Genomic DNA, 10,692 nt, shown 5'->3' with positions numbered 1-10,692 from the left:
ACCTCTGAGGTATTTGTGTTCCTCCAATATTGATTTCTTGAGCATCCATGATTTTAACGGTTCTACCACAGGCGGCTACTGCTTCAGTTGCTTGGGCTGTAAGTGCTGCAATTTCCTGCTTAGCCTCTTTGTCTCCCATCTCCTAACATCTTTTTCATCTTTAAGATGCTCCTTTTTCACCAAGCTTTATCTATCTACCTAAGAATCAAATTGTGCTTATAATGCCCCTGTACTATGGGACACACTTTATTACTTTAAAGATGTTGTTGACCATGATAAAGGAAGCTCCAATAGTCTGCATCTTAATATTTTCATGTTGTTTTCATTTGCTGAAAGATTGAATGATTTAATAATTCAGATGAAGCAATGTAAATAACATACTGTATGGAATTAAACCTTAAAAAAACATCAAATGTAGACAAACAGGAGGCTGGAAGAACATAGCAGGCCAGGCAGCATCTGGAGGAAAGGAGCAGACAATGTTTCGGATATTACCATTCTTCAGTCCTGAAGAATTATCCTGCTTCAGTCCTGTAGAAGAGTTATGCCCGAAAGTTGACTGCTCCTTTCCTCCAGATGCTGCCTGGCCTGCTGTGTTCTTCCAGCCTCCTGTTTGTCTGTCTTAGATTCCAGCATCTGCAGTTTTTATGTCTCTTAAAAATCAAATAATGTGAACTGGAGAGAGTGGACTACAGTGTCTTAAGTTGTAATAATGGTAAACATGGGCTATCAATTTTTGACTTCCAGTGTCTGACATTTATACCTGAAATCTTTCATGGACTAACGTTTTCTTTAAAAAAGAAAAACAAAACTTGACTGAAGTTAGCTGCAGTGGTCACTTGACCAGGTCGAGCCAAGCTCATGAAACCATCAATGAACAATAATCAGTCTGAGTGAAAATTAACATGGTTATCAAAAGGCATTGAGACTATGATGCGCATGCCTTGGCTGATTTGTAACATTCTATAAGTTTCATGACTGGGATGAAGTCACTTGCAAGTTATCCAGCTTGAAAATTAACAATGCAGCCAGAAATGGGGCTATACTGTATCAACTTTTGGGCAGAGGGAGAAGGAAACTGGATTGATAACGAAAGAACTGAAAGGTTTTTTTCCCTTCTCTCTCTGTTTCTCTCAGCCTCTTGGAAACCAGCTCCCAGGAAAAAGGAAAATTGGAAAAACATTCTTTAACTGAAACCTCAAGGATATCCACAAAGTTCACCACTGCTGAGGAAACAAGGCATCAATTAAACAACCATGGCCTCAGGTTAAAACCTAAGATCTCAAGGACTTTAAGGACCTTTTTAAAAACTATCTGTTTCTGACTTTCCTTTTCATCCCAGGCACCCTCCCATTTCTAGACATTACACCAATGTTTGATGTTGCATTTTTAAACTTTTCTCAGGGTTAGTAAGTAATAAAATTCCACTTTCATTATAATTACCTTACTCTTGATTATGTTTCAATGAAGTATGATGTAGCTGCACACAAAAAATAAATAAAAATCCTTGGTATGGTCAACCAAATGGGTCAAAAAGAGGGGAGCTAACTCAACCCCCTCACCTGGACATTGCAAATGGTATCTTTAACTTCCAGCCCATCTGATAATGCAGCAATGTGTCTTTGCTGATCAGATGACTTGAATTATGTGCTCCAACTCGGTTTGGTTTGATGTCACAAGGTTAGGGGGTTGCGGGTGGGTAATGGTGATGGGGAAGGAGAGAAAGAAAAAGCCAAGAATTCCATTCTCAATCACTTGTTAGCCTGAAACTGCAGGGAGCAGTGGTCACAATGCTCCAAATTAAAATAGCCCTCTGATCCTGGTGGTTTGAGTTCACATGTGGGGACTGACAATGTGATAATGCACTGGATGTACAACTTATTCTCCACCTCCAGCCTGCACTTAGCCAATGAGGTGCAATGAGAAGTGGAGGAAAAGGAAACATGAAGAAAGGAGCCCTGAAGAGTTAACACATGGTAAGTAGAACACAGCAAACCAGTCTGTGAGCTGTTCCCAGGGGTTTATTGATAGAATTGATATGCCACAATTTTACCTCGCTGTACAAACAGCAAAGTTCCACTTGCGCGGCTAATTGTGCTGGGAAAATTGCTGGGCATCAAAAGTTTTAATCAGATGAATCCTTTTATGTTCTGCCTAAAAAAATGCCTGCTGCTAATTTAAGACCCTGGTGCTGCAAGGGTCAGAGACAATTGTCAGATGGCGAGAAAGCTGAATGTTTTGTTTAGTGCACCAGGGACCGAGAGTTACTTTATCTGGGCCGGCTGGTCATCAGTGCAGTGGCCGGATCATTTGCTCTTAAACTGGGGTTTTCAAGCGGTCACTTTTCATCAGACAATCTCCTTGCACAATCTGATAATCACTGTGCGAGTGAAGTGCTCTGCACTGTGAACCGTGAAGGGGTTTAAAACAAAGGCCCGGTCTGCTATCCAATGTGCTGCATATTTACCTCGAAGTCAACTTGAAAAGTTGCAGAGAAAATGAGCTCAGTCATTTGTTAGGGTAAATTGTTTCTAAATTACCTAATCATGGAGAAGGAGGGAGAGAGGACAAAAAAAAAGCTGACAAAGTTAAAATATCATCCTTAGGGGATTTTCAATCTGCAACATTGACGCCAAACAGGGAGCGAAAAGTGATGTCTATAATGGGCAAAGATTTAAACAGAATCAATCTTCTTTCGGTGCACTTTTAAAATTCCTTCATCTGCTCATTGCAGCTTCTCAGGGCTGATCCGGTAGATTTCCAATGAGTGAAAGGGTCTGTTACATTTGCCCTCATGCATTCCTTCTGACTCGCACGGTTGAGTTGGGTGGGGGGAGGGGGCAGGGAAGAGGATTATCTGATTATTCATTGTTCCTAACTGTTTTCCATTTGGAAGATGGAACTGAGCAGCTCTGGTGGAGGACAAAGAGGGTGAAAGTGCTGTCAGTTGCCAGTTCCTATTTATCTCAGTGATTTGTGGGCATTTTCTAATCAACTGATGTTATTACACACCTCTGGAGCAGATGGGACTTGAACCCCTATCTCCTGGCTCAGAGGTACACTACTACAAGAGCCCATTCAATGATTTCTGAGTTACTCAGCCATTGATTCTCTTGTGATTGGTGTAGTCCATTCAGGCAGCAGATCTGGATAATTTGCACCACTCACTTATCTTCCTGCTCTATACTGTCTGCTCTCACAGGTGGTTATATAACATCCTTGTGCCACTATTGAGAGAGCACCAGGTATCCTCCTGGTGTCCAGGCAAACATTTATTCGTCAACCACCATTACTGAAACTGGCCATTTATTTTCCATTGCTGTATGTGCGACTTGCTGTGTGTACACTGGATTCTCCCAAGCACCGCAGATCACTAAAATCAGATAATTTTTAAATATTCCCAATGGCAGTGTAACTGATACAGACAACTTCTGTGACCCTGGATACCAAGCCATTTCAGATCTGTTTGCTTGGTACAAATGCAGCCATCATATCAATGAAGAGGAAGGAATAAACAAGGCTCTCCTTTTCCATTTAGGGTACAGTGATGAGAGGTTTCCACATCCTAGGTATTTAACGCTGGGAATAATTTATATTGTGTTGAGTTTCAATTTGCTTTTACAATCAAATAAACGAGAGCTCTTCACATTAGTTTAAAATGAATAGTGAGGGCTGTGCATGATTTGTTTGTCCCCATTGGATCCTTATACTGCTGTGATCACATTCCCCTGTACCCTGGGAAATAAACAAAGTGACATCTGGTTAGCATGAGTGCCATGACCGGCACGGTAAAGGTTAATGTAGTTATACCCTCAGGTCTTAATCAGACCCTAGAGAGAAATATTTTCCTCTGCTTTTGTTACACAGTTTTTTTTCTTTTTCCTGTTTGGTCTTGGGCGTCCTTATGGAGAGGAGAGTGCTCAGCACCTTTTTCCGTATCAATAATGCCACAAATAACGCCAACCTTTCACTTGCAGAATTAATCTTGTGATATTACCTTTGGATGAGTTGGTTGCAGTCTTAAAGGGTTGTGGGTTCAAGACTCACTCTAGCGCCTTGCGCCCTTAATCTAAGCTGACATTCCAGCTTGCAGATGTATGATATCAAAGGAGTACTGCTCCATCAGACGTACGGTGTTTTGAATGAGATGTTATCTGTTTTCTCAGTGGATGTAAACTGTTTCATGCAGGGTCTTCTTCTGGTGTCATTTAAACAACATCAGTGAAACGCATTATCTGATCATTATCATATTGCAACTTGTGGGATCTTGCTGTGCACAGATTGTTACCCAGGTTTCCTATACCCCAGCATTGACTGCTTTTCAAAAAGTGCTTCATTGGCTATGAAACATTTTGGCTATGGTCATGAAAGGTGCCTTATAAATGCAAGCTTTTATTTTATGGACACTTAAGTTTTCCCTCAGCTTTAGAACCCCAATTAAATGTCAATTCTTTTAGACCCTTAGCAAGGTTTTTACATCTATCATCTTAGAAAGAAAGAAGAATGAATGAAACATTTCAAAGTCCATCTTTCAAATGTCCTATCTCTTAAAGCCATTCTTAGTCCCCACCCTCCCTGCAAGTTTCAATCCCATTCTTACTCAGGGCTCAAACAAACCTATTTTCTAGAAAAAACAAACAGTCCATGGGATGGCAACTCAGTATTGGAATTCTGTATCAGGCCATTTGAATGTATTCTAGGCCATACCGCAGTGTAGGATCTGTACCACAGTCCAAAGCTGAAGCATGTGGCCTCATCGCTGATCAAGCCTCAAACTTGGAAAGTCTTCAACCAAATGACTAATTCTCATACTATATAGTGCGTTTACTTGCTTGGCCGTCAGGAGGCACCACCTCCACTTTTTAGGCTGATCCTTCAATGACACTTCTCACAGTTACAGCATTTAACTGTTAGCTCAGACAATACCTAACTCAGACCTCTCCCGTTAAGTATACTGCCCAAATGTTCACCCTTTGAGAAGTGGTCTAAAGAGGTAAATGCAGAGAATGTAGCTCTTTGCTACAACTGGCGACGATTTTAAACAAAAACAGAAATTGCTGGGGAAACTCAGAAGGTCTGGCAGAAGAAAACTACAGTTCACATTTTGAGTCAGTTCTGATGAAGGGTTAGGCTATTTTTCTCTCTACAGATGCTGCCAGACCTGCTGGGTTACTCCAGCAATCTCTACTTTTGTTTCAGATGTATAGCATCATTGTTTTTACTTAAGAGGACGCTTTTAATTTCTTTAAAATTCTTGGCTCCACTTCAGAAAGCTCAACATGAAATGGCTGGCTTCCTTTCTTTCTAAAAGTGTGAGATGTGGAAGTGTGACATGCACACTAGACACAAGATGTTTATCGACAAGAGGAGATAACACTTACTGAATTTTTTATAGTATTTCAAGCATACAATCAGTTCAGCGTCAGTTAAGAGACACAGTAGGCTGAGGAGACGACACAGCAGGGAGATGTGGTGGATTAACAAAGAGGCTTGAGTAGCAGAGTATCATGAAAGTTTAGTGACATTACCTATACGGCTGTTCTCCTGTGTGCGTTCTGAGATGCCGAGTAAGATTTGCTGATCTTGGAAAAATCTTCCCACAGTACCTGAAGGGGGATGAAAAGCAATTTTCCAACGTCACCAGTCAACCAATTCTAGAAGTTTCTGCATGATTTGTGATCCCCAACAACGCCAATGTCTGATTTATTCCTTGTGTTGAATACACCTGTGATGTTATCAATGAAGCAATCTGTTTGAGATGATTGACACCAGTAATTAGAAATAAGTTGATAAGCACTGCTTAACCTGCTCAGTGCAAAATGTCCGCCTCTTTCTGATTTATGGGGTTCATCAGGAGCTTCAGATTTTTAAACAAAGCCTCGAAGGGGTATGGTGTAAGTGATGAGGGCACATGCTTAATGGCAGAAGATAAAGGGTTTAACCATCTCAGCTTTAACTCAAAGACACTGTGGTTCATTTCAGAGTGGATGACAGCCAAGCAGTTTTTCTGGTCTGATTGCCTTGGAAAGTGTCAAGGAGAGGCAGTAAAGAGCTGAGTGTTGTTAGTGCGTGCATGGAATCTGATTGCACCACACAAGGCATCCTGTTGATGAGCTAGATGAGGAAACTACGGGCGGAGATTCCAAGGTAATAGCACTGGAGTGGAGAGAAAAGCCAAAAGAAAAGCCATTGCTGGAAATGGTTGGCTATGATTGGAGAGGGAGGATTAAAACCAAGCATGAGTGGACCTACTCGTCTGAACAATGGTTGAAAGAGATGGACAAAGCAGCAGAAAGGTCACAGATTACAAATAGGGCAGCCACAGTGGCTCAGTGGTTAGCACTACAGCCTCACAGCGCCAGGGACCCGGGTTCGATTCCAGCCTCGGGCGATTGTCTGTGTGGAGTTTGCACATTCTCCCTGTGTCTGTGTGGGTTTCCTCCGGGTGCTCCGGTTTCCTCCCACAGTCCAAAGATGTGCAGGCTCGGTGGATTGGCCATGCTAAATTGCCCATAGTGTTCAGGGGTGTGTGGGTTATAGGGGGATGGGTCTGGGTGGGATGCTCCAAGGGTCGGTGTGGACTTATTGGGCCGAAGGGCCTGTTTCCACACTGTAAGGATTCTATGATAATGTATCTTCATCACAGTCACAGCGTATGTCATTTGTGACTTCAAATAGTGCCATTCAGTGACTCGAACCTAATGGAGATTCCAGTAAGAGCTGTTAGGAGTAGAACCTTGCCATAAATGCAGATGAACAGGTATGTGGAATAAATTTCAATAGGCAGCCTTAAGGATCCATGGCTCAGATCTAGAATAATAATGCAGACTACAGAACAGACGCCACAGTGTTGTTGAAAAGCTGCTCGATTGAGATAATTTTGTGATATTATTAACAATTTGTTAATGCGCTTGTGTTCACTGGTTCAAATAGATAAGCTCACAGTTCTATTAAAAGAGTGGACAATGGAATTAATCACGTTTACATTCATGATTAATATCACACAATATTACTTCAATCTATGGATGCCTTTAAAATGAGCAAATCTCACATGACGTTGTGTCAAAGGATGTGCATTGTCCACAATGTGACTGAAAGTGAGTGCAACAATTCAATTGTTCATGATAGATTTCCTGAGTGTTATGACGGGGTTTGATAAAGCTACCATGAGGAAAGCTGCTTCCATTTGTAGAGGAGACCAAATCTGGGGCCCATAAATTTAAGGTAGTCATTAAACAAATCCTACAAGGAACTCAGAAAAAAACATCTTTACTCAGAAAGTGGTTAGAATGTGAATTGCATTACCACGTGGATTAGTTAAAATGAATGGCATTGATGCATTTAAGGGGAAGCTAGACAAACACATGACAGGGGACGCAAAGAAAATTATGCCAATAGGGTGTATTAAAGTTCATTGTGAGGTAGCCTGTGCAGAGTGTAAATACTGGCACAAAACTGTTGGGTATATTTTATGTAATTCTGTCTATTCAGTTAGATGTTAGGGATGAGTACGATGCAGTGAACATAAATACTAAGGAGTTTGCCTATTTACTGTTGAAGGTTAACCACAGTGTGTAACTGTGGTTACAGCTTCCGCTAACCTGCACGTGTAACGCTCCTTTCCTTTGCGGAGGATAGCATCAGACAGTGTGGATGGTGGCGATCGGAAGTTGAATGACTGATGAGGGTGGGTTTGCAGAGCGCCCATGTTGTCCAGTTTCAGTGTGCCAAAACTCTCGAGCTTTTCTGTCATAGTCTCCATAGCAGCCATCTGTAAAAAAAACACAACCTAAATTCTAGGCCTCATATTTTGAATGAGATCAAGAGAAAGTACAGTTTAATTGCTGTCGCTGCCAGGTACAATAGCACAAGCAAGCTTTGAATTAAGTCATACAGTCGTAGGAATTGGAGTAAACTATACAGTCCATTGTACTTCCCCCATTGTTCAGTGAAATTGTGGTTGATCTGTATCTCAAACCTGTTTGCTCATTTTTTTATCCATGTGTCCTTACCTAAAAACACAGAATCACTGCATTGGTACAGTGCAGATGGAGGCCCTTTGGGCCATCGTGCTATTTCTATTATCTGGTGTTAATCTCCTATCTTTTCCCCATATCCATTACTATCCAAAAACCCATCCAACGCCCAATGCAACTCCTAACCCAACTCCATATTCACGGGTTTTGGTAGAGAGTATTCTGAGTTTCTGTTACTCGCTGTGTGAAATGATCACTGAAAGACACCATCTGGTAGTTCTTTGCCCTCTAGTGGAAATCACTGGAACTGTATTGGTGAGCTATTTGAAACAAAACATCCTTCACTACTGCAAATATCGCCCCATTATTTGTCATTTGTAGATTCAATGTCATGGGTGGTGAGGGATATTGTATAATGAGATAAGGAGGATTTGGTTTCTATATACGTAGCACTGATTGCAGTCCAAGATCTCTTCTGTATAAAATGCTACAAGAATTTTGGTAAGATGCACTACCTTCATTGTACTTTTACTGCACAACATGACAATAGAAGTAAGCCATTTAGCTCATCTTTGCTGTGTTTTCAACAATGGTATCTTTTTAACCCTAATTTTCTCTCCTTTTTCCCCACAATATTAGCACCCTTAAAAGCAGAGGCATGAATTAGTTTTGTGGTTTTCACAACCACTGGCTATCTCAAAGTGTTTTGGCTACAAAAGAAGTACCTTTTGAAATGCAGTCATCGCAGTAATAATGTGGGAAACATAATTGTCAAATCGGGTTCAGCAAATTCCCTCAAAAGGCAACGTGATAAAGACCAGAAAATCCACTTTTTTGTTATATTGATTGAGAGAATAAATATTTCCCATAACAGCTGGGATAACTTCCTCGTTCTATTTTAAGATAGTGGAATCTTGTACATTCACGCCTTCAGGCAGATGAAGCCTCAGTTTAGCATCTCATTCACCTTTGAAAGTGTCATGTTCGAACTGCACTGCACTGGAGTGTCAGCCTTGAGTTTTGAGCACAAGCCTTCCACTTGAGGAAATGTTATTTTAAGCAAGGCCAAGTTATTTATGCTGGAGATCAGGGTAAGTACGATTTACATTTGAGAAAATGGTAAAAGACCACAAACTGGTCTTTGAGCAAGGAGGAATGAATGATAAAATTAGACCTTATAATGCCAAAGTGAAGCTAAAGAATAGGTACAACTGACATATTGGAAGACTAGGCCAGTGCCTTATGTACAGTTAAAAGAAAATCTAAAGAGCTGGATAGATTAGAAATATCATGTACAATTAAGAGCAGTGAATTAAGAGCACACTGATAGTTCATAACGCAAATTAGTTCATTCACATATGTAGAAGATAATAAGGTAACCAAGAATGATACTTATCTACTGCCTACTAGTGATAAAATGTTTTTTAACTTAGAAATTGATTTTCCATGGAAAGGTATTCAGTCAAGTAGATTTGTCAAATACATATTTGCAATTAGAATTAGCCACCAAGAATGAGGAACTAAGGTACATTCAGACAAACATAGGATTGTACCAATAAAGAACATTAGTCTCTGGAGTGTCTACTGATACTGTGTGTTCCAGCATGTCATCAATAAGATACTAAGTTAGATAAAAGGAGTTTGCTGATTTTAGATAACACTCTAATTAGCAGGAAGCAAAGAAGGAGCTCAATAAGATTGAACAAAGTCCTAGATTAATTTCAAGAGTGAGGCATCAAAGTTAAAAGCACAAGTGTTGCATCCTGGCATCGATTGTAACACATCGGGTCACCAAATTGATGATGAAAATATCCAGCCAACATAGGAAAAGGTCGAGGAGATTTTGAAAGGAAAGTGACCCGACAGCAAAGAATTTAGAACAGTCAAAAAGAGTAGCAGACTGCATATTTTTCTTTCTTGGGATTATAAATCGAAATGGAAGTTGGAATGTTACACAGCTGAAATATAGGGAGAGCTTTACAACTTGAAAATCCATGCAATACAGTATTGCTTTTTGAAGCAGTGAGGAGGAGAATTTATGATTGAACAGCATTGAGAGTTTTTTGACTTATGCAAATTCTGCCAGATGACAGCCCTCTGATTGATTGTCAGAATTGCAAAGTGCCAAAAGCTATGAGTACCAGGACAGCAGAGAGAAACTTCCAGAGCCTGCAAACTGAAAGCATTCATCTTTCTTTCTCTGTCTCTTTCTTTGAGGAAAAAGACAGAAAACCAAGAAAGCTGAATATAAAGAATTCTAACAAGAAAAGACCTGGCTTCATCTGATTTGACTACTGAATAAAAAAAAGCCATCACTTGACAGATAACAGCATGTCTGTGTGGGGATTTCACAATATCCCTGTGTCTGTGTGGGTTTTCTCTGGGTGCTCCGGTTTCGTCCCGTAGTCCAAAGATGTGCAGGTTAGGTGGATTAGCTGCACTAAATTGCCTATAATGTCCAGGGATGCACAGGATTAGCTATGGGAAATGCAGGGTTACAGGGATAGGGTAAGATGGTGGGTCTGGGTGAGATGCTCTTCAGAGGGTTGGTGTGATTCAATGGACCGAATGGCCTGTTTCCACATTGCAGGGATTCTATGAATCTTTTGATCTATCAGTGCAACAAATCAAAAAAAGAACTGAGAGCTTCCTATAACCCGCTCTTCAAATCTGGATTTGTGACCTTTGGGATTTTGTTTACCCTGTCTATATTTTT

General features: G+C 40.6%; 1 protein-coding gene across 1 annotated transcript in view; it reads right to left on the bottom strand.

Moving 5' to 3' along the window:
- The window catches only part of prdm16 (PR domain containing 16), a 151,216-nt gene that overhangs the window by 47,390 nt on the left and 93,134 nt on the right, over positions 1-10,692 (bottom strand). The window contains exons 9-10 of the mRNA XM_048614876.1: positions 7,602-7,771; positions 5,529-5,606 (exon numbers count right to left, since the gene is read on the bottom strand). Coding sequence (XP_048470833.1) covers positions 5,529-5,606; positions 7,602-7,771 — 248 coding nt within the window. The remainder of the gene's footprint in view (positions 1-5,528; positions 5,607-7,601; positions 7,772-10,692) is intronic.

Source organism: Rhincodon typus, chromosome 31 (assembly GCF_021869965.1).
Source record: "Rhincodon typus isolate 14 chromosome 31, sRhiTyp1.1, whole genome shotgun sequence".
NCBI classification, from domain to species: Eukaryota; Metazoa; Chordata; class Chondrichthyes; order Orectolobiformes; family Rhincodontidae; genus Rhincodon; species Rhincodon typus.
The sequence above is the reverse complement of the archived record's forward strand: the minus strand, read 5'-3'. Positions and strand labels throughout refer to the sequence as shown.